General features: G+C 38.1%; 1 protein-coding gene across 1 annotated transcript in view; it reads left to right on the top strand.

The window, feature by feature from the left end:
• LAMA2 (laminin subunit alpha 2) overlaps window positions 1-25,237 on the top strand; it is a 400,132-nt gene that overhangs the window by 355,293 nt on the left and 19,602 nt on the right. Inside the window, 10 exon segments of the mRNA XM_068416012.1 lie at window positions 5,908-6,067; window positions 8,731-8,855; window positions 10,578-10,740; window positions 12,817-12,928; window positions 12,931-12,960; window positions 14,876-15,014; window positions 16,707-16,718; window positions 19,412-19,532; window positions 20,851-21,069; window positions 22,476-22,624. Coding sequence (XP_068272113.1) covers window positions 5,908-6,067; window positions 8,731-8,855; window positions 10,578-10,740; window positions 12,817-12,928; window positions 12,931-12,960; window positions 14,876-15,014; window positions 16,707-16,718; window positions 19,412-19,532; window positions 20,851-21,069; window positions 22,476-22,624 — 1,230 coding nt within the window.

Raw genomic sequence — 25,237 nt, 5'->3', positions numbered from 1 at the left:
CATTTGTTAGTTGAAGCTTATATTTTCCATTCAAATAGCAAACACATGACATATGGTGTAGTAATTGCAGCATAAGGATTACATAACTTTCTATCCTTTATCTTCTACTTCTGAACAGATCTTAGTAATTTAGATAACATCATCTATATTGCAATTTAATGTGAAGCTGAGTAATTCCTCCTGCATCATTACAATTAATTTCACATAGTATTAAACATAGAAGTGATAATATAGTCAGAAAATGAAAGAAGGAAGCAGAAAACAAAGCACTCTAATTCCAGTTACATCCATAGCTCTCAGAGGAGGAAATGGCATCCAGTCTAAATAGTTTAGTGAAATCACAGAAATCAGCCATTCAGAGGACGGAATTAAATAAAATTATGGCACCGTCTCCAGAAGTTGGTTTAATGAAACCGTATTGCTAGGAAAATACAAACTGGGGTATGATACAAATTGTTGAAATCTTCACCAGTTCATATTATGCATACTAAAATAGCTTTGTGACACAGTAATGCCAGACTTTCATTTAGAAGAAAGCTGCTTCAGCAGAATATGGAGCCAGGACGTGGTATGAAAATTCACACATCCTACAAAAGCACATTGCCTATTAAGGTGGTTGTTCTGGATATATAGGGTGTGCATGCCATTAATTTTGAACAAACTGCTGGATCAGCAATTTAGAACAATTACAGCTGCACAAATCTGAAGTACAGAGCAGTGTTTAGGAGAATTACATTGAAGAGCATTAGTTGGATTTGTGGGATTAAGACGAAGAACTCGGGACTGATTTTGCATTCTTAAGGCAGACTTCATAAGTCACATACCCTACTGAAGATTCTTCAACTTTGAACATTTTAGTCCATTTGATAACTCTTCTCTGACTCCCTTCATAAGCTGTTGAAGAGTTTTACTCATATTATTCCCTTACTTTTTCTCCAAATTTCTGCTCAGTTCCAGCCACAGACTTTTTCAGCAACCTGACAGAGATGCCTGAACGGCTGGAGCAGGGAATCCGCTTAGAATGGGGACATAAGATGAAATTCTGGCCTTGCTGAATTTTGCCATTGATTTCAGTGGTGACAGGCATTGACACACAATAGTAATCATATGGTAGGTTTAAAGGCTGATAGCAGTTCTTAATCAAGGATCCCAAAAGGCCTTAAAAAGAGAAGATGTGGTGGCACAGAGGTTGTGAAATTCTCAAGGTCACTCAGCACACTGAATGAAATCTAAATATGAAAAAACTGACTGTTGAGTAATGATCAGAGATGTTCAGTTCAGTTAACGTCTGCGCCAAACTTTCCACTGTGTTACGACTAACTTGATAATTACTGCATCTGTTCACAGAATCACAGAATCACAGAATGTTAGGGATTGGAAGGGACCTCGAAAGATCATCTAGTCCAATTCCCCTGCCGGAGCAGGATTACCTAGATCGTATCACACAGGAACGCGTCCAGGCGGGTTTTGAATGTCTCCAGAGAAGGAGACTCCACAACCTCTCTGGGCAGCCCGTTCCAGTGTTCAGTCACCCTCACCGTAAAGAAGTTTTTCCTCATATTTATGTGGAACCTCCTGCGTTCCAGCTTGCACCCATTGCCCCTTGTCCTGTCAAGGGATGTCACTGAGAAGAGCCTGGCTCCATCCTCATGACACTTGCCCTTTACATATTTATAAACATTAATGAGGTCACCCCTCAGTCTCCTCTTCTCTAAGCTAAAGAGACCCAGCTCCCTCAGCCTCTCCTCATAAGGGAGATGTTCCACTCCCTTAATCATCTTCGTGGCTCTGCGCTGGACTCTCTCTAGCAGTTCCCTGTCCTTCTTGAACTGAGGGGCCCAGAACTGGACACAATATTCCAGACGCGGCCTCACCAGGGCAGAGTAGAGGGGGAGGAGAACCTCTCTTGACCTACTAACCACACCCCTTCTAATACACCCCAGGATGCCATTGGCCTTCTTGGCCACAAGGGCACACTGCTGGCTCATGGTCATCCTGCTGTCCACTAGGACCCCCCAGGTCCCTTTCCCCTACGCTGCTCTCCAACAGGTCTGTCCCCAACTTATACTCATACATGGTGTTTTCCAGGGACACTTCTAATTTTCATCACCTTTTTATTTAAAGTGTACTAATACTTTGCATTTTGTTGTATATGCAGAGGTTATCATGGAAATATTTTAATACTTTTTTAATGGAATTGAAGTAAAATTAGTTTGTTCATACAGGAATTCCTATAGGAATTCCCTATAATTTGAATTTAACCAATGTCACTTACACAGTTACTTAGCTGCTTACAGAGGCAAATCTGATGGTCATCAAGAACTGCAATCAATCAAAATACCAATTAACAAAGGAAAATCTGGCATAACTGTATGTCACAAAATTATTAAAGGCAGGCTTGCAACATGCAAACAATGTAAATTTTGTGAAACAGTCAAATGGATGAGGCTCGCTAGATCAGTGAAACCATGTCACTTGACTGCAGCAGACCTCAATTAGGAGCAGGACCTGATTAGTTGTGATTTTAATCAAGTGTGATTTAAGTATTTCCATTGTTTTAATTGTTAATGACAGAGTTTCAGCAGTGTCTTTCCTTTGAGGACAAGGATGCTTGGATCACAAGTTCACTGTAGACACATCCAGCCCAGCTCAGCAAGAATTCAGTCTTAATCTACTGTGGCAACTGTAAGCCATACTTTCCAATGAAGATTTTCTGTGCTTTCAAGGGGTCACGGTATTTTGAAATCTAATGTTGATTACTTTCAAAGGTCATTTCATTTATATCATGCATCTCCTAAAGAGCAAACCCTGCATGCATAGCATTATGTACATTTTTCATCTGATCAGTCACACAGTGCTGGTACATCTGTAATCCACCAGTTTTGCAGAACTATCACTAGAACAATATCTTCTAACCTGATGACTTATTGTGCACAGGATAGCAATGTCTTTTTGCTGTCAAGTTAGCCAAGTTCTTTCTTCAAGCTCAATTGTCCTGCCTAAATAAGAGAGAATTATTTATGGAAGAGACTCCATTGTTAGCATTTCAGTCTTAAGATGAAAGACATCCATGCTATTTGTGACATATTAGACACCCTAAAAAGTGTCAGTTTGCTCAGCAACTTCTGCATTATTGCACTTGGATGTTTTTAAACTGGAATCTTGATTTCAGCACAATATATGCTGAAAGTGCCAATGACTTTCTTTCAGAGAGCACCAAACTTAAGCTGTTTAAAAAAAGGTCTTTATCAACTGTTAGTCTTTCAACAATTACTACATTGAGAACTTTTATCCTTTAAAGGGCTTCTAATCAATAAGCCTTCTGAAAAAAATAAAGTAAAAATTTGGAATTTATTCTGCATAGAAAGCTATCTGCTTAGCATTCAATTGATTTTGGAATTAAAGGTAAAATATTGTCATTAAAAGGAAATTTTAAAAAAATCATTTAGAACAATGTGGATGGCTTTATTCCACTTTGTTAAAATGATTGGGAGTAACTACATGTTCACACACCCCAGATGTCTCTTAGGAGATTCACTGTGGAACTGAGAATCCCATCCATGTGGTTTCCAGAGCTGCCAGATCAGGGTACGGGTGGGTAATGGAAGAGCCTGGGTGTTTTTTTGCAAATATGTATTTTTCACATTGAAAGCTTTAAGATCCCTGACTACAAAGCAGGCAAGATGGCATAGGTCTACAAAGGTATTCCCCATTGATTGGAAACCCTCAAAATTACTTTGCAACCCTGCTTCACAGTTCAGGAGAAATTTATCAAAACTGAAATATCTCAACATTTTTTTTTTAATTTAAGTGGCTTTTTTCCAATTCTATGTTATTTCATAAGAAAATTGTCAACTTATTCTGGTTTTTGGGTAACAGGTTCTGAGCCAAAGGATTTCTGGGGAGTGTTTTTTAGACATAAAATGCATAGTCTTATAGGATTTTTCTACCCTCTAGAGCCCTGGCCCAGTAAAATTTCTAATCCAGGAATTCTGTAAGTACAGGATAGCAATGTCTTCATTTATCTTATTTGGTAGCCTAAGCTATGCCTTGCTGTGCTCTAAATGTAAGTTCTTCAAGTAAAACTTTATTTAACAGAAATGACAGTTCTTCCTGAAAGATATGCTTTTCACTTTTATTTTGCTTGTTACTTCAATACCCCAAGCCAATCTGTTTTTTTTTATCATGAGACAAAAAGGAATTTTGCATCTTTGCATGCAGCAAACTTCAGGACTTTGGAAAATCAAAGGGATTTTTGGTGTTTTTTTTTTTTTTTACTTTTCTGGCTGTGACTTGACAGTATCTTGATAGGATGAGTATGTAACTTTTCATCTAGAAAAGATACAAGTGGAAGTTTTTGGTGAATTTTATCACCTCTATTTAATCTGTTTCCTTCCTTTTCCTAGAAACCTTTTTTCACAAATATAGATACAAAATCTGTTTTCTGATAAAAGTCTCAGTTTTGTCTAGCTTGAGAACAGGTACTGAGTAACTTTTAGAGTCTAATCAGGGAGCAAGTGAAATACCACATGTAATCTAAAAAATGGGTAGTCACTCTTGATAGGTATACACTCTTCGTAAACAGTTATGGAAAAAGAAAGTAAGTTCTATTTAAAATGGTGTATTTCTGCATTAAGTATCAAACATATAAGTTAGAAAAGTTCCATGTAATATGGGTATCCATGCTGAGTGTATCAATGCTAGTTAGGGTTGTAAGATCAGGCATCCATGTTAGGAATTTTCAAATTAACATGACAATGGTCATAGGAAATCCAGCATCCTATTAAAAGTGAGATAAAGCAGCAATATACAAAGTCATCCATAAATTTACAGTATGTGATCTCCCTCTGCCTACCTTATCTCCCAGCCACTCCTCCACCACATTACTGAATATACTAGATACTTCATCTGCACATGACAGGATTTGGGTCACACTCCATGCTCGTTTCTACAGTTATATTATGGCCCCATAAGAAATTGTGTGTGTTGATTATGGTCCATCTGTCTGGGATGAAAAGCTAATTTATGGTGTGACTATAAGTGCCTAGTAGTTTACTTCTATTAGGTAAGTAGTAGGCTTTCTATGGAAAGCTGCTATCCATACTGCTGTAAGCTAAAGTAATATTAAGCAAATTATTGAAAGGATTCAAAATTATTCAAGTTTCCTTTGAAATACTTTTCTGTGTACCTGAAAGACTAGGAGGAATCATCTCTTTCCACGTTCTGTTCCTTCTATTGTAAATATGTCAGCAAACTCCTTCCATGCCAGTTACTACATTAATATAACCTAAGGAGCAGAAAACGAACTGCTGCAGAAACTTTTAACAAATGGCAAATTTTTGTTGTTGTTGTTGTTACCATCAATATTTGATATGATTCATAGAGGACAATGAGGTAACAATGGGGTTTGTGCCTGTTAGATAAGCAACCAGAGAGCTTCGCTGCAGAAAACGCAAACTCTATGCATCGCAGTGAAGGAAACTGAAGTACTTTATCACATGATCATTTGTTTCAGTTCAAATATAATCTAATAAACCTTATGAAATTCAGAAATTTAATTTGGAACCTTGCCTGCATCATTTGTTAAGTCAAGAAACAATTACTTAACACTAGTTTTTTCACAATAATTTTAAAAATGCCACTTCTTTGTTTTAGTCAATGAAAGTTCCACTTCATCTGTATAGTGAATTTTGTTCAAAAAGGACACTGAGGCGAGAAAAAAACCTGTTTCTGTGATCATGTCTTTAACTTACACAGGCATAAGAGTCTATTCATTTGTATCAAAATGAAACATAATCAAATCAGCAATACATGCCTCTATTAAAAGATGCCATCTGAAATAGACTTTTCCTATTTTTGGTTTACCTGCTGACTCTTATGCTTAAATTATTTTGTTAAAATCTCTAGGACTGGGAAAAATGGCACAATATCAGTACGAGCTCTGGATGGTCCTAAAGCCAGCATTGTGCCAGCCACATTCAGTGCTGTCTCTCCACCTGGATATACCATTCTGGATGTAGATGTTAATGCCATGCTGTTTGTTGGTGGTTTAACTGAAAAAATAAAGGTAATGTCTTATCTGGTGCTAGTGTATTAACTGGCTATTTATGTGGACAATTTTCGTTATTGCTTACAGTAGAAATAGTAAACTTTTAACATGCTGGCAACATTGTAGTAGGTGCTTTAGTGGCAAATAGTACACCTGCACTCGACAGATTATTTGGATTTGCCTAGACATGTAGGTGCACAGACTTGAAGATTCTCTGCCCATGTTGTTAACTTCTAATCAGAAGCCTGGTGGCTGGCTGTATTGAGGCAGCATTTAGCCCAAACAACTAATCCCTGCTACATAGCTGGGTGCTTTACCTTGGACATACTGCTGCCCCAACAGGCTTTCAGTATCGTAGTGACAGAAACTCATTTCTGTTGCCATACATTCCTGGTCTTCTAACAATATATATAACAATATATATTCCTTTGCATTCAGTTACTCAAATAGTGTGTATTTAATTAGACTAATAAAAATGTATGTTTTACTTGATGTCATCTCTAGGTTTAAGTGTTATAAACATTTTATTGCTAAATAAAGAGCTCTTAATGTTACAGTTTGATGGTAGAAAAAGTGAGGCAAAGGTGTGAAGAGAGATCATATGTACTATTTGAGTAGCCAGGCCCCAAAGCTGGTACATACCACTCCAATAAAAGATGTCACCACTCCTAACATAGGTCATCTTACTTAAATTGCACTGTCAGAGAAAAAATTAGTTTGAATTTTGAAATATTTAGTATTATAGCTACTGATTTTACTTCATGTTTATTAGTAGTAGTAGTATTTATTTAGGGTATTTATTTGATACTTAAATACTAACAGTATTTGAATAATACCTAGTCAAGAAGAATTACTTAACAATGAATCTTCATGAAGTGTGTCTTTTGGAAAAAGTTAGAGACTTAGCAGAATCTCTAGAGGGAAAAGGGTTCAAGGGCTCTTGATGTTTCAGGGTAAACAGGACTTGGAACACAGTAACACATAAATCTGAACCCTTTCCTGAATGTCTTTTTTTCCCTTTAGTTAGATACAGTCAGGCAGAGGTGAGTAGTGAGCACAATTCAGCACCTAAGACAATTCTAGGATCAAGAATGAGGTGCGATGCTGAACCGGAACAGGAGGTATGGATGCTGCAAAAGTCTGATGCCAGAACAGCCGTTTTCAACCTCAGTAAGAATTCTCCAGACATTTTCTGGAGAATTCTCCATTTTTTCATCTTAGTCAGGAAAACCATCCTGAATTATTTTTTATCTCTCCAGGTAGATAAAGACAAGGGCACAGGTAGGAAGACAATGTATTGGTATGGCTGGTATTTTTGCAGTTCAGGGTTTTAAACACTATCAGACTTGCTCTGTTCAGACACAGTCTGGGAATTAAAACATAAATGATAACTTTACTTTTCTGGGAATTTTTGTCATCATGTGGTACAGTTGTCAGGCCCACAAAATGAAGACCTTAACTGAAACTCTTTTCTAAAACCATTGAGCTCTTTGGACATTTATCAAGGTCACTAATATTTTTAAAATCTTTGTCTCAGAAATCTACTTTTTCATATTATTGGGTCTTGGAGTGCTTTAGATTTGTCCTGGGATTTTGTCCACATCCCTTTTTGCATGCTTCTTTGCAGTGTATTCAAAAAGAAGGTTTATTTTCAGTTTATAAAAACATCTTTCATCTGACTTGAGGAGAAGACTATGATACTTAGATGTCATGAATTTCTCAGAAGTGACATTAAGTTCGTACTTGTTGCTAATTAAAACCTTCCCAATTACCTGGGAAATATCACCAGCACATTAAGTCTTTTGAGTCATACTTTTCCTTGAATATTTTCAAGTTGCATTTCTCCATATTCTCTTGCAAGATCTTAATATTCATAATTGCCGTATGGAAAACAGCAGGTGCTTGTCTATCTCAAATAGCTAAGTGTATAGATTTTCAATCAGCTCATATTGATGAAGTGAAATTTAAATGAAACTAGATATTTTTAGAAGGATAATTTTGAGCTGAGTACTCTGTGTACTGTCAAATATTACTACCTTGATCATGGTACCATGTTATGATCTAATGAGCTTTACCCCATGTGGGTGACCCTAACTTAATGAGTTTTGATGGAATATGAGTTTTAATTCCTTTGCCATCTGCACTTTTTTCTGCATCCAAAATTCAGCATGAACTTTACAGGTGTAGCCAGTTGAGTTCACAGTTGGTCTTTTAGTTTGGACAATCTGCTCAATTTCCAGGCTTTTGAGCATTAAGTACAGTAGAAACATTTTGCTTATTGTAGTGTGGGCAAGATTCCTCATAGTCCTTTCTATGAAGACTTAAACAAAATCCCAGAGGGACCTTGAACAAGTGGGAGCAGGCAGCTTCCTGAATAGCCTGGAAAGCTAATGATGATGTGGAAGCTGGGGCAGCTCCTCGTTCTCCAGGAATCGTTCCACCAACGCCTTCCCCACAGCCTCAAATATAAATGAGCTTTTCCATTCTGACTGATACAAAGTTTAGCTCACATTTTTGCTGATCAGTTGTTCTATAGGAGGGCTTGTCAGATTAAATATTATAGATATTTAAAATAATAAGAAGCATCTTCTGGTATTTGTGATTTTCATACCAGTTATGCTTTCAGACACAGTAGATCACTTCAGATTGAATTCTAATGAGGTTTGCGTTTTCTGTTGCAGAAATCAGATGCTGTAAGAGTCACCACCTTCACTGGCTGCATGGGTGAAACCTTTCTAGACAGCAAGCCCATAGGACTGTGGAATTTCAGGGATATCGAAGGTGACTGCAAAGGATGTGCCGTCAGGTAGGTAAAGCCCTGGCTGTTTCTCATGCTCCTTTGGGAACTTCTCTGTGGTGCCACTGTATTCTGTTGTAAGCAGCAAGAATTTCCACAGCAGCCATCAAGTTCCAGTAGACAGCAGTGGTCTGTATGCAACACTGAGAGTTGCAGGAAATATGAAATTAGGTTGCAATTACACCAAGAGGGAAAGCACCCAATCTGGGTCGTAAATGTCATCAGTGTCTTAACAGAATTAAAACGGTGTAACAGTGCTGTGATGGAAAGACTCCTGCTAATCAGTAACCAGCATTAGTCGAAACATGAGAGAGCGTGAGATCCGCAGTGGGACTGAGTCTGGCTCACGGACAGCTGTGCTGTGGGTGCCTGCAGCTCTCATGCAGCATGGGGTGGCGTCAGGTGCTTCAAGGTGGCTTTTACAGCCACCAGTGTAGTGAGCAGAGACCCCCACAAGAGAATGGTGATTCCTTTCTCTAAAGAGAATAGGAAATCCTGTCCCTGTCAGTGACCTGTGGTTCCAGATAGGGTAAATGGCCCATCCAGGCAGGACGAGGGTTCACATATGTAGGCTCAGAACTCTCTTCAGAAATTTTAAAACAACTTAAGTTACTTCCTTTCTGGATGTGTCCTTGTCCTTAGAGAGCTGTGACCCATCTTCATTCCTCTTTCCCACCAAACTGGTTTCAAACTCTTTTCTGTGCCATGTCTCAGCTTCAAAAGCTGAGGGCCCTTATACAGAGGCACCACCTGATACTACAGCACGGTCCTAGGAATTATCATGTAAAGAAGACAGACTCTGGGTCTCTCACAACCTTGTTTATGGTTTATGACTTTCACAGTGACCTACTGCATGAAAATAGCACTGTCCTCCTAGATGATCCTGCTTTCTTTAGGGAATTCAGCAGTGTCAGTATATGGTATAGAGCTCATGCTGCATTAGGTAAAATAATTGTAGACCCAGTCAGGGAAGTGAAGAGTAGGTTTGTTTTCAAATTAGGCTGCTAGTTTGACAACCTGCTAAGGCTTAGCCCTTTGAAAATGATGGAAATTCCAGCTGTGAACAGAAACAGTTTTGGAAATACCAGAGGATTTCTTTGACTACAAATGTAGGCCCTTGACACTTAGGTGGAAATTAAAGGAGCATGATGATGTATATATGCATTTCAGTTACCAGCAAGTCCTAGTGGAAATGCCTAAACCTCTATGTGCATCTCTGCCTAAATATAGGTTTCTCATTCATTAGTGATAGTGTAGATCTGCTTGCTTGGAGTGGGGGTCAGTGGGAGGGAGATTAAAAAAAGAACACTAGACTTGAGATTTGTAGAAAGCTGTATTAAAAGCTCCCTTTTGCCTTAACCCATTGTTCCAGTACCAGAAAGAGTCCTGTTCTTCTGCAAAATCTAGTTGCAAAAACTTAATTGTTAGTTAAGTGTAGCTATGGAGGGTGAAACGACTGAATTCAAGATTCAAAAATGAGTCATTACAGGCTGTAAGGTATATGCGACAGGTTCTGCTTCCATCTTCCTCCCAGAAGTGCTTTTGTGTTGGGCAGCTGGTTTTGGACAGCCAGTGAGCTGACCTTACAGCTTCACTTGTCCGAATGGGGGTTTGATATAAAATCAGTTAAGGAAAACTCCCACAAGAAAGACTCCCACTCCCCTTTCCCCCTACTTCTTTCTTTTTAATCTCACATGGCAAAGGAAACTGGTTGGAATTGTCCCTTTTCAGCCCACAGGTGGCAGATGGTGAAGGGACGGTCCAGTTCGATGGCGACAGCTACGCCATGGTGAGCCGCCCCATCCGCTGGAACCCCAATATTTCCACAGTCATGTTCAAATTCAGGACCTTCTCGTCGAATGCCCTGCTGATGTATCTTGCTACTGACGACCTGGTGAGAAACACTAGCTAACCTCCACGCTCTTTACAGGTTTCATGCCATCTTTGCAGTGACTGAATTCATCATATTATGAAAACAAATAGTAACTTGATGTAGCACTGTCCTACTATGATGTTGCCTGGTATGATGCTTCACTGCTGTCCAAGTGAAGACAATGTTATAGTGTGGAAGTTGACTACCTAGTGTTTACTGACTGAGGAGCATTATGTTAGACTGAGGGGAATCATTAATTAATTTTCATTTATCCCAGATGTTCACCTGTGCAAACATTTCCAGCTGTGGTTGTACATTCATAATTTAAAATATCATAGTATGAGGGCAGGGAGAATATGGAAAGAGACAAGTCTTAGACAGAAGTCCTACTGATATAAAGAAAAAGTTTTCATTTAATGTGAGTGGCATTAAAGGGGAACTGAATGGTGCAACAATCAAGATGTAATGATGATGATATTTTTACAAGGTCTACAAATGGTGCCTTTTACAGCTAAAATAGAGAATAGAAACATTAGTTATAAAGCTGTTCAAGGGTGTTATTCACACACACTATCAAGTGTGTGGATAACAGGGAGAAGTTATCCTCTTCTCCCTGTGGATGACATCTGGCCAGATACTCACATGAATCAGGAATAACTCAGCTTCAGCATCTCTGATCCAGATTGATTTGCACACCTGCCTGGGAACAGAGTCCTTTCCTTAGCCTTTTCACATGGGCCAGAAATTGTGTACAGCAGTTCTCACTGACATCTTGAAGAATTACTGAGCACTCATTATTTTACAAAAACTGTGTTTGTGTAAATCAGTCTTATTTCAGATCCTTGTATTTTTGGAAAAATTATCAGAATTGCTGGGATTATCAAGGAGGTGGGTGCTCCTCCTGACTGACTATAGTAAAAGATAACATTTTATTATGATAATGAAGTACTCACATAGTTTTTCTAATTAATTTTTAGAATTGAATATTGGAAGTATAATTAAGGTAATTGGTTTAGATGATTTTTATAATTATTTTGTATAATTATTATTAATTTATGTAGTTTTCTAGAAAAAATTATTTACTTGAACTTCTGAAAAACACTGGGAACTGGAAGGCAACTGGTCCCTGATACCATTTGTCTCTTAAGATATTGTCCCGCTGTATAAAAACTTGGAGGATGCTCTTTCTAGTGATGCACGGATAGACATGCATAAGCACCTAATACTGTTTGTTAAATATTACTCTTTTCTTCTTAACATAAATTTATGTTCATATACATAACATTATTATCAAAGTTTTGCATAAGTATTCAGCACATGGTAAAGTGTTTTCATTCCCCCTAGATCTGAGCACAAGTGGAACTGGCCATGAGCAAAAGGATCATTAAACTTAAAATTTCTCTGGAACATTCATGCCCTGGGTCATCGCTTCAGCATTACTTGCTTAATGCCTCTCATGCAATCCAGTTCCCTGGCTATTCGTTTTCTACTTTGTATCCTGCCCGCCCTTTTTCTGTAGATGCTGCAAGAGAGCTATTTCTGTAGAGCTATTGCTCCAATCAGCATCTCCAGTTACTGCTTAGATATTGTGTCAGTGGTTGATGAGAAAATAGTTCATAGCTCCTCTGTTGCTCCATCAGTAAAGATTACACTTTGGAAACCCTGGTAAAACAAGCCTGTTTTACCATCTTTACTATTCTTGTTTCATACATTTGCAAGTTTAAATCTAGCGGAGATATGTAGAAAATATACGGACTGTAGTACAGACATATACTCAAGCTGAGTATTAGTTTCGGGTAATTATAATGTGTATTTCTGTCGTCAATCTGAGAAATAAAAGTACAAACAACCCAGTAAAACTCCAGCTAAGTTGTTAGCAAAATTCCAAAGGAGTAGAAAAGGGGAAGAAAGAACTTGTTGGCAGCAGACGTTCATACATTACAGTCCTGGGCAGTAAACACCTAAGCAGATTTTTTAAAAAGCTTGAAAAAAGTTGTCTTTTGGCACTCAGAAATGGAGTGTTTATTTAATGACATATGCCTCTTACCAAAATGAACAAGAATCATAATTTGTGTATCTAATCACTTTCATTAACAGAAGGATTTCATGAGTGTAGAACTCAGTGGTGGGCATATAAAAGTCAGCTACGATCTGGGTTCAGGTACAGCTTCTGTTATCAGCAACCAAAATCATAATGATGGCAAATGGAAATCTTCACCCTGTCAAGAATTCAAAAACAAGGTGAGGTTCCTGTTAACACCATGACATTCCCAGTTACCTATGCAGTACAGCTAACTAATCATGGGGAAGATGATGTGTAAATTGCTAGAATTAGAAAGTTCTAGTGATTTAGCAACTCCTTTTGTGTAGATTAGAGGTGTGTTGAATTGCATGTGAGTGATTGCACTGTCAAACAGAACTTTTATGAACAGGTAGCTTAATTTTCAGGCATAATTCTGCTTTACAGTTGCATAAATTACATCCTGAAATGCTTCTGAGTGGGGAAAAATGAAGCTTTTTCATCAGTTCCTTGATGTTGTTCAAATTATAAAACAAACCTATGTTGATTTTTGTTAGGGCAGCAATAGCTTTCGTGCTGTACAGTCCTCTCATGCTCAGCATATCCTGGAGCACTTAAAAAGCAATGCCTTCATTGCCCTCTGAACACACTCTTCCTCATCTGCCCCCTGCAGTGCCAGCTCTCTGCCTGACCTGTGCACCTCAAACACAGACCCACTCTCTTGTTCATTTGGCCGAAGCAGACCTGGGAGCTGGGACACTGGCCAAATAAACTGAGCTCTCACTTGCAGATTTGTGCACTTTAGAGGAGCAATGCCTTCTTGCTAGCCAGTTATCTTAGTTCATACTTAACTCAGGAGGTCTTAAGATAAAACACAATGTCACCTAATTGTAATTTATTCATACCATTCAAACATACCATGTGTTTATAAAGAAGATACAACTACAGAAATGAAAGGAAAATTAGTGTATTTACAGTAAAGTACAGCAGGAAAGTCTATCCCCCCCCTTCAATTCTCTTTCACTCCTGAAAACAATAGTTTGGTTTCAGGTTTTGCACATTCCTTCTCTCTTTTAAGACATTATTTAGTCATCTGCTGCACAAGAGACTCACCTGTGGGGAGAGCTTCTATCAGAGAACACTCTTTCCTCCTGTCCTCCCATCGCTCCTTTCTCTCTGTGGATCATACATGACCTCTCTAGCCAGTCCTCCCTTTGAAATCTCCTAAGAGGTTGATAGGTCTTTCATCTCAAACTCAGTCTATTTCCATCTTTAACCAGAAAGCAGGCTGGACAGTTTTTTAATTAAAATAAAGGTTCATTTCATTCCTTAGGTATGTAGATGGGGAGTGTGGGGAGTGTGTGTGTGTGTGTGTGTGTGTAGGTTGTAAGCAATCTCTTGCATTTAACTGTCTGAAGGAAAAAAAAAAAGAAGGAAAGAAGCAGGAAAGAACCCTTTCTTTGCATCCCTGTGGTAGAATATCCCCGTCTTCCTTGGGGGCTGCTCAGCAATTTTCAGCATGTCATGTCTCTCTCATTGAACTTTCTATTCTGTATTAAACCATACATTAAAAATATACATGGAACAAGCATTTAAATAGGATGGTTGTATATAGTGCATCACTGACTCCAGACTGAGTTTAGACATGACAGCAACTGACTGCTTTGGGTTGAAAATGGCTTAGAGTGACTGATCACCAATCTCTAAGGCACATAATGACAATGCTTAACAAACTTTTACACTAAAAAATCCTGCTCAAGTGACAACCTTTGGGCTGAAATCACAAATTAGATGTAAAATTCTCTCTTCTGTCTTGAATTTGTCCTGAAGTGTTAGCTCCAAATTACACTGACACAAAGAACATACCAAATTGAAACAGATTTAGAGAATATATGAAAATAAAGGATACAGAATGGCTATAGCTTTTCAGGTTGTTATGGAAACAGAGGAAAGTGTGGGTCCCTTCCCCTGCCCATAATTGACAATTTGGAAATCCAATGTCTTAATTGCACAACACAACCCTCCTTGCCTCTCCCCTCACCTGCTAACCCTCCAAATATTTCTCTGTTGGTTTCTTACCTTAAGACATCATTGTTCGTGTCTGATATTTTGAAACTAATCTCATATCTCTTCCAGCCAACATATCAATTGTAGACATAGACACCAATGAAGAAGAGACCATAGCAACAACTTCTACAGGCAGCCACTTTGGGCTCAACTTAAAAGGGCATGAGAAAATATATTTTGGGGGATTGCCAACCCTGAGAAATCTAAGGTAACGTGGCTCAAACCAATTTCTTTACCTTTGGAAAGGGGCTGTAAATGCAGCGTAATCCTATTCTCTGTATCTGTTTCTCAAGTTCATTGGCAGTAAGTGAATGGTGACTTCCTGACGTAGCCTATATTGCTATAGCAGACCAACACTTTATTTGCGTATGCTTTTTGCATATGCACATGTATTTCAATGTATTTCACACAGCTCACACTACACAAATAGAACGGAAATAGCAGTAACAGTGCAGAACATCTTTCTGATGCTGTGCAAGAACCATAATGCAGCTGACTTTTAAAGTATTTTTTTATTTAATGAATTGAATGCGTGACTTCAAACTTACAGAAATGGCTTCATACCTCCACAAAATTAAGCAAAAGTGTTTACCTTGTGCATGAGTAGAAAAATTGAACTAGAAACTCCTCCTCATGGGATTACTGTTAAATGGGTATGCATGTTTTTGCATAATGAGGGTTAGTATACTTTCAATACATATAAAAATACTGTATTTAGATATCATTTTAAATTATCTGTAGACATAAGTTTCCTGGACTCCTTAGATTAAATTCCTCCTGTATTCAGGAATTAAAGTATGTGATACAATACTCTTGATATATTCAATGTAAGTAGAATGAAATATGGCAACCCTTTCCTTTTGGAAGCCTGATTCTGAATTTCTTATGCAAATAAACTTCCCAGTATTTATGTTTACAATATTGCATAATATTATTGATAAACTTTAGCAAACTAAAGAAATGGGATAAGAGATGATACTTGAATTTAGTGACTGTATTACATGATTTAAATAGACCAAAAAACTTACTTAATGTTTAAATGAATATTCAGCAGTTCTGCAATGACAAGAAGAGGATTCCGTGCTACAATGAACAGATGAGCAACACAGACACAAGCCCATTAATCTATGTCAGCTTTAGCTACGTGGCATAATGACAGCCTGGAAATAGTCTTGTGCAAAAGGAACTGTTGTGATTAGTCCACAGGCTGTTCTCCAACTAAAAGAATGGATGTATTTGTTAATTTATTAGGTTAATAACTGACCTCTGATGTCAAATCACCCAGCAGTAAAAAGATCTAAGATCTGTTTTACTCATGAAATATAACACTATATTATGTAATTGTGAAATCACACCAGTGCGTAACAAAATGTCTGGAGCAATTATCTTCCAGCAAATCCTTTGTGGTTGCTTAGTAAATCAGTGTACCACAGCTACTTGGACCTGTGGTAATCATTCTGCCTACAGCTACGATTCATCAGGCACTGGGGCAAGATGAATGTTATGATAAATTAGAATCAAAAATAGTGAAAGGGGGATTAGGGCAAAGCTGAGCTACTGCAAACAATAGAAGCTGAGGAACTCATGACTTTGTAATCAGGCTGTGTCAGTTCTGCCAAATTCTTTTACGTGGTTTGCTTTTACTCACGACCAAGTACAGCAAAAAATTATAAAAGGTCTCTGTTATATTACATTTTCAGGTAGCTGTTTGCAGAGCAACCCTGTTAATTATTATAGCCTGATAGTGTATATAGAATCTCACCATCCATTATGTGTTGTTTGTAAATCACGTGTATCTGCTTCACTGTGAAATATTTTGAACCTTGCTAGTAAGTACCATTTGCTACAATTAATGTAATTTTGATCTTTGTTTTTTTTTTGTCTTTCTCTCTCACCCTAGTATGAAAGCAAGGTAAAAATAATCAGATTACTTGCATGACTTGCATGTGTCTAGTAAGTGCAGCTTGAAAGCACAGGCGGCAACGCAGAAGCAGCGTGTGGGCAGTATTTATACCAGCTGTTATGCTAAGGCTGTTAATTCAGTGAGTTGCTCCTGCTGCAACAAGCAAAGCTGCTCTCAAGTGCTTAACACTGTCATGTTACATGCTGTGCACACACCTACACAAACCACTTTTATTTTCTTCACACAGCTGCTTACTTCAGCTGTTTGTTTATGACACTGGAATGCCTCGGAAGCAGAGCTGTGGCAACCTGTATTGCCAAGTTTGGTTCTGACCTCCAGGCTTGTAAGAGCAACGTAGTCCCGGGTCAGGCGAGGAGCACTGCACTCCGAGGCAGTGAAGTAGTTACTGAGGAGGGTATGAAAGCGACGTGTAGATTTTTCTGAAATTTGCAACTTCTGAGTTTAAGAACAGGGAATAGGGAAGGTCACCTATTTCTGACTGTTTCCAGTTTGCAACTAAGATCACCTAGTTCCAACCCCCCTGCCACAGGCAGGGACACCTTTCCACTAGACCAGGTTGCTCAAAGCCTCATCCAACCTGGCCTTGAACACTGCCAGGGAGGGGGCAGCCACAGCTTCTCTGGGCAACCTCTTCCAGTGTCTCACCACCCTCACAGTAGAGAATTTCTCCCTAATATCTAATCTAAATCTACTCTCTTTCAGTTTAAAACCATTACCCCTTGTCCTATCACTACATGCCCTTGTAAAAAGCCCCTCTCCAGCTTTCTTGTAGGCTTTTTTGCTTTGATATGCTCAGATATGAACTGAACTTCACTATGTTTTGCAGCTTAGTTCCTGGCTTGAATTGGAAAAATGCAACTTCCCCCCCAGTCCTGAGAAAGATTATTCCCTCCCAAGCTCCAGAAATCTTTTCTTGTGTTCCCTTGAAACTGATCCTAGCTTGGAAAAAAAAAACCACCAAGAATTTATGCAAGATCTGAATGAACTTGGATCTTGTTTTGTATGTTTTGGAAGGGAACAAGGGAAAAAGGAAGTCTTAGGAAAACATCAAGCAAATGTTCAATGTTTGCAAAGACGTAGAGTTCATACAGATTGGGAAGTATAAGATAACAGCAACTGCTTGTAACGGGACAGCATGAGGGCAGGCTGTAAGTGGACAGGGCAGGAAGGGGGTAGGAACACGGATGGTTTCTGGATGGCAAATACAGGAGATGATGGGCACTGCTGACAATGGCATGGCAAAACTGTTCTGCTGCTGGGAAGATGAGTCTGTAAAGGAACTGGGGAAGAGCTGGGAAATAGAAAGTCAAAAATGAAAGGTGACCATAACTACATGACTGTAAATAAAGCAGAATATGGATTATTTTAGTAAACCAGATGCTTACTTTCAGGGATGTAAATTTGCCAGAGAATACACCGTGCTTGCTAGGATGGCTATAATGCAAAGAATGGCTTTCAGTACCAAAACATGCAGCTGAACAATATCTCTGCAAAATAATTTTATTTTGTAATTAATATTCTTTAAAATCTTTTCTTTCCTTCCACAGAGCTGAAGTGTTTGGATTTTTTTTTCTCCCCACAGTTTTAACTCATTATTTATTTTCCAAATTCATTTTTCTTTCTTTGAACTGCTCATATTATTCATATATTCTACTAAACACTCATGGGTAATATCGTGAGTGAATTAAGTAGTGCTTTTTTTCTTTTTGGATTTATGCTCCATGGTATGAATGGCAACTTTTTTTCTGAAGTGCCTCTCTAAAGCTTTTCTTCTTGCACGCCTGGTTCAGATGTTGCCAGTAGTTGTGGTTTCACTCTGGTGTTCCCAGGCCTGGGAAGTCATACTTTCACATTCAAGCATTCTAGCTTTGGTGTTACTTTCAGGGCTTTCAATTTCTTCTGGCAACCAGCTGATGAGCCAAACCATGGAACTTTGCAATTCTATTACAATATTTTCCTGTTTTGGACGGATAGTTAGGTTCTGTAGCAAACCCAAGTGGTTTTTAACTGCCTGAGAAAGTCAAATGTATTGCTGTGACACAAAATATGCAGCAGTTTTTGTAGGAAAGATACTGGGAATATAACATACGTAGAAAACAAATGTCAGTTCACCTGAACATAAAGAATTCCTAAAGCATAAAAAAAAATCAAATGAAATTTTTTTTCAGTCTTTGGCAAAGACTTTATCCAAAATGTTTATATGCTGCTAAAGTTCCTCTTTCATTAGGATCTAGCATGCAAAAAGGTGAATGAAACATCTGTCTTCCAGTTAAGGTCTCTCCTTATTGTTATTATTTCCTAGCTTGCATCTTTCTGCTTTGCCTAAGGAACAACTACGTACTTTTCATAGCTCACTGCATTTAAACACCAAAGGTGACAGCACTCCTTTACCAAAGGAAAAAAAAACACTAAAGAAAACTTAAAAAATGGAAAAGAGGACTGTTGTCAATTGGAGATGAGATGAATCTCCTATTACACCTTTGAGTGATGCAAGGCAGAGTGCAATATGTGCTGACAAGTGGTAGAAGGCAATATATATTCATTTGAGTGTATGTGTGTTTTTAAAAAAAAAAACAAACATGCATCTGTGCATCTGAAAGTGCCTGTGTGTGTGTCTGGCTGACTGTTTTCTCCCTAAACTCTATTTTTGCAAATACATTGTACTTCTACGGTTTTTTTAGGCCTGAAGTGAACTTAAAGAAATATACAGGTTGCCTCAAAGAGATTGAAATTTCAAGGACACCGTATAATATATTGAGTAGTCCTGATTTTGTTGGTCTAACCAAAGGATGCACACTAGAGGTTAGTCTGACTTCCATGTATTTTGGTCTTAATGGGTATAAATGTTTTCTGGTTTCTGATTTTATGGTGTAACATATTAATTGTATGAGGCATATTCAGATACACATAGTTATCTAACCTGAAAATCAGAACAATTATATTTAAGAGAAAGAAAGATGAATGAGTTTAATCAACAAGTAGACCAGTTTTCCATATCCTAACTTCTCGGACAGTATCCCTGGACAGTTGTGATATCCCTGTCCCTAAAGGGTAGGATTTTCTGAAATGCTTAGCAGTGGTCTAGCTTTGTTTCAGCTGACTAAAATGGGAATTATTGACATTAATGAGGATAGAATTAGGCACCGACAATATTGCATAAACCTTAAAAAAATTTGATGCAGATAAAATCCAAGGATTTAAATTATTTTTTTTTAAATTGTTATTATAAAATCATTCACTGCAGAAAACCTGAGGTACTTTGAAAATCACAGTATATTTGGGGATAAGTGAAACAAAGTCAACTTTAGGATAGGACCTGTAGAGCACTTACTGTTACAAGCTACCACTGAGCTGGAAGGCATATTTCTTACTGATCACTAAGAATGTGCAAAATTGATGTCATTGTTTTAACTTTAAATACAACTTAAGTCTATATACACTGTTTCTATAGACTGGTCTTCTGTAGCTGAAAGAGTACAAAGATTGGCAGTCGTTAGAGAAAATCTTCAGGAGTATGCACTGATTTATTATTTGATGACATACTCTACTCTTTAAATTGTGTCAATAGCTACCAATGTCCAAAGAGTTGGGCCATGTGCAACGAGTGCTTCATTTATGAGCCTGAGTCATCAAGAAAGCAGTGGTGCTCAGTGAAGCAATAATGATGAAGCAATAATGACTGATTAATGGAAAGTATTTTTCCGGGCATGTTTGACAAACAGTAGAATCTAGTTTATGTTCATATTGACTGTTTTTATCTATTGTATTGATTTAAAAGCAAAATTCCACTGTATTAACTCAATGGAAAACATCCATATAAAAAAAACACCTGTGAGCAGTTATTTTTAGTCCAAGAAGATATACCAAAATAAGACTGGAACTTTGCCTTGCTGTAAGCCAGGATTCCAGAAATACTCTAATGACGGTAGATGTAAACAGGTAAATTAGTGTTTGCACGACACTTTGAGAAGTAAATTGCTTAGTGTTTATTATTACTTTCTATCTCTTCACACTAGTTATATTTACATAATTTATTACTTTAGTTAAGAAATCTTTCTGCATGTTCATACTCTTGCTTTTAATCATACTAATGCACTTTCCTGTCCTCTTCTTCCTACAGAACATTTATACGGTTAGCTTCCCCAAGCCAGGTTTTGTGGAACTACAGCCTGTCTCCTTTGACATGGGCACAGAAATCAACCTCTCCTTCAGCACCAAGAATGAGTCTGGGATCATCTTGTTTGGCACAAGTGGAACAGTTGTCCCCCCTAGGAGAAAGCGCAGGTACACTGGATGGAAAGCTGCCCCTCCGAGGAGGAAGCGCAGACAGACAGGACAGGTATGAGGAACCTAGCAAAAGATAAAGAAAACCCACAATTTTACTGAACTTCTTCCGCTTGGTTTCTTTCAAGGCACCATCAGATGTTTATACTTAAGTAAAAATTGAGTGCTTGGGAATAAATTGTTTCTAATGTTATCCTTTATTTGATGGAGAATCTGATAGATACTCAGAACTGGTCTTTTGCATTGGAGTAACTGTTTCTCTTAAAGATTTACAGTAAGGCATCTGTTGCTTGTTGCTAAACAACAGATTTGTTTTTCTATCATATAGATGCTTCCATGTTGTTTTTTTAATCAAACCTAAATATTAGAGAATACTGTTCTTCACTCATTCTGAGGACTACTTATGCACTATTACTGCTTGGAAACACCTCTCATTCCTGTTCATATAGACATAAATGAGGATCATTCTGTTTCCCCTGAGTCAAAAAAAAAAAAAGCTGCTAAAAGCAGTGCAAGATAAGCCCCTTGTTTGGGGGGCTTATAACCCTTACAACAGCTGAGGGTTATAAGACTTAAGAGTGTTCCAATACCTCCTTCTCTCCCATAATATACAAATCTGCAGCATAAATCCTTTCTGAAGAAGAGGATAGAGTCAGTCTGTTCAGAGGAAGTAGCTACAGAGTCCAAGTGACTAACTGGTAAAAGTGTGATTGCTGTTGGAAATTGTTTAAATCTTGATTAATTAAAAACCTCACAGACAGACATACTACAACAGAGATAAAGAGAATATTTTGGTGCTTTCTTTGTTCAGGACTTCTGGGAAGTGATATTTCATTATTCTCCTTCCTGCCTGTTTTGGAAGAGACTCCTCAGTGACCCGAAGTAACACACTCCAGGGCAACGCATTATAATCGCTCACTCACATGACATTAACTTCAGGGTAGTAGGGGCTCCTTTATCATTACCCAGCTCTTCAGGTCACAGAAGTGAGCGTAACACTCATTGCTATAGTAACTGGAGGTTAGATCTTGAAATCCGCTACAACATGATATTGGTTGCTAGAGTAACTACTAGCGTGATTTGCCAGCCCTCCAAATGCACAACTTGCACTGAGATCAATGCTATTCAGGGCTTGATGGTTTAAGACCAGGCCTTGTAACAGCAAAAAGGAGAAGAATTGTAGGCAATATCCTCCATCCTTCCCTGCAAATAGGTAGGCAGAGAGTCAAATCTTTTGATGAGGCTTTCCATCATGACCTCATTTTACCCATTCCTCATCATAAAAATACAAGAGTCTGAATACAGCAGCAGCAGCAGAACTGAAACTGCAGTATCTTTACCATGGTGAGCGAATTAAAAAACCACTGTAAGAAAATAAAACATACACACTAACGTAAAACTAAGTGAAATAATTTCTTTCCAAATGTAACTTACCTTCTCATACCAACATATACATTGCAGGCCTACTATGCGGTGTTCCTGAACAGAGGTCGACTAGAAGTGCATATCTCCACTGGGACACGGGATCCCCACAGAATCACCATCAAGCCAGAAGCTGGCGAGTTTCACGATGGCAGAGCACACTCCATCCGGATAGAACGAGCTAAAGGGTAACAAATACCTAGAAGTGCTACAGACCACACAGCACAGCTAATTCAACAAAGCAAATGTGCCAATGTCTTTAGCAATCCATGCAAATGCTTCTGCTGAGACAAAGAATTTCATATAATTCCTTCCTTACCCATAAGTTTTTAGAAGTCAGTTTCTGACAGCACTTATTCTGCAGAGCTGGGTTTACATGCTGTCAGCCTGTTTCTCCAGAGACCTGCACTTGTCTGAACTGGCATCTTTAACCTTCTGGTACTTGGCAAATATATTTTATTAATCGAATCTGTGGATGAGAAATACTGCTGTGGTGCAGTAAATCACCTTTTCAAGACATGTACAAAAAGACCGTTTTCAAAGTATATAAACAGCAACAGCACAACAGCCTTTAGGCTTTTTGAGATGCCATGTGCTGGTGTATATACATGGCATTACGGTGGTGCCCAGCTAAACATGGTAAAAACAATGAAGACACACAGTCCCAGATAAATGGCAGTCATTCTTATTGTTAGAAAGCCATTGCAGACCTTCTCAGACCACGTTGTTTTAAACAGAATTTCACCTAAATTCCTTTGCCCTTTCTCAGCCACTGTAAAAAATGCTAATTACACTTCACCATCCAGAAAGTGATTAGAAACAGCACTACTGTAGTGTGTAGGACTCAGGCAGTCAGTATTATTTATGGTCTGGAATAGCGCTTGTTCCAAGTAGGGTTTGTTGTGGACATTTGGACATACAAATGTGTACATACTGTACAGACATTGAGTGGACTAGTTTACTATGCACAATGTTGTTCTGTTTAGTTTAAAAAAAAAATCAGAAAGAAGATGTGACATCCAGCATGTTACAAAATGCACTTATCCATGCACACTAAACACTAGGCTTCACCTCTTACCCCCAGAAAACTGCAGACTTCTTGAGCCACAATTCCTGTCTGTCTAGTCTGACTAGAGGTGCCCTTCTGTCCTTTCTATAATCTGCTTTTCTTTGCTTTGTCCTTTATCAGTATAATGTTCTGACTGAATGTCTATTGTATCGTTAAAAAAAAATTCTTGTAAATAATGCCTTCAGACAGTATCTCTCCTCAGCTTCAATGACTAGTTCAAGGTAAAACTGCAAATTCTTTGGGATAAAAAGTTATTTTGGAAATGGATGTCTGCATTTTGTGAAACATTTTATGTCACTGTGACAGAACGCAAATATGCAGATGATAGTAAGCTCTAAACAACAAAGCAAGTTATTTTATTCAGTGCTATAACAAGTACAGTAGCTTGACCTGTGAGAGTACATCAAAACACAATTGCTGTACAATGCCATCCAGTGATGATGCTTGTTCAGCTGAAACCTCTGTGTTTTCAAAGTAGCTCTGTTACAAAACAAATTGTCTGAGCTCTGCAGTTTCTGTAATCTGAAATGGATGTGAAAAGATATAAATTAACATTAACCCCTCCTCTGCTCATCACGAACTCAAGCTTTATTTGATTAAATATGAGGAAAACCCTTTGAAAACGTCATAGAGATAATTGTCCATATAATTATGAAGTATTTGCTTTCTCTTCCGAGGTAATTATAGGATACTGTTGAAGACTAACACACATCATTGTATGGTTCTGCTAGGAGCCAAAAGGTTTACTATGGCAGTGGCTAAAGATGAGATGAAACATTGCATACTGATGAAAATATTGACAATCAGTAGCCATGGCTAACATGCAGCAGCACAAAGGATAACTCAAGTCTTGACAGTCTGATTTCCCTACACTTCCTCTGAAGACAGTGGAGAGAAGTGTCCTCTCTGGGACACTTCACAGAACCTAAATTAATCTGTTGCTCTGAACCGCTCCCAGAGAAATCTCTCTCCTTCTGTTTCCACTGCTGAACAGTCTGGAGGAAATCCTAGAGATTGTCCTGAAAGATAAGTCTTTTAGTACCCACTTCCTCCAGCCCTTTGAAAAATTAATCACTTTCTTACTCTACAGCTTTCTAGACCAAATGAATCCATCCAAAACTATGAGGAAATGGGGCAATTTGCACGCAGTACAACAGTTATCTAATTCAGCTGCTTAAGTCACTATCCAGTTCTGTCTAGGACTTGTGTAAGTAACAAAGCCAAGTGTTTCACATATGAAAACTGGCCTCTTTTTAATAAACATTTTCAATAGTCAGTTGCTAACATTTGTAATTATTGTTAAGGAAGAATATTGGAGTTCAATATAATTTTGCAGTTGAAAAAAGTGAGGTTTTTGCCAGAAACTGATTATTTCTGATATGTCATAAGGATGCTCAGTAATTCTGAAAAATCAAGCTACTTACTTACAGATACCCAACTTGGGTTTAGATAACTAGTTGTAGTCAAAGATGCTCGAATAGTTAGGTCCTGGTGTTTAGCATGACTAACATATTTGAAATAAAAAGTGCACTTAATAAATCATATCAAAGTTTACTTACCAGACACATATATATCTTTTTTTTTGTGGTCCCGATCTCTCCTGGCTAAATTCTATTAAATATCATCTAACAACATTAAGAAATTATGCCAACTAGCATTCTACATTCGCCTTCAGAAATACTTAAGTTCTCATCCATCCATCATCACCTTGAGCTGGATTTGCTCAGAAGCT

Source organism: Nyctibius grandis, chromosome 1 (genome assembly GCF_013368605.1).
Source record: "Nyctibius grandis isolate bNycGra1 chromosome 1, bNycGra1.pri, whole genome shotgun sequence".
In the NCBI taxonomy this organism is placed as follows: Eukaryota; Metazoa; Chordata; class Aves; order Nyctibiiformes; family Nyctibiidae; genus Nyctibius; species Nyctibius grandis.
Note: the sequence above shows the minus strand (reverse complement) of the source record. Positions and strands in the feature narration are given on the sequence as shown.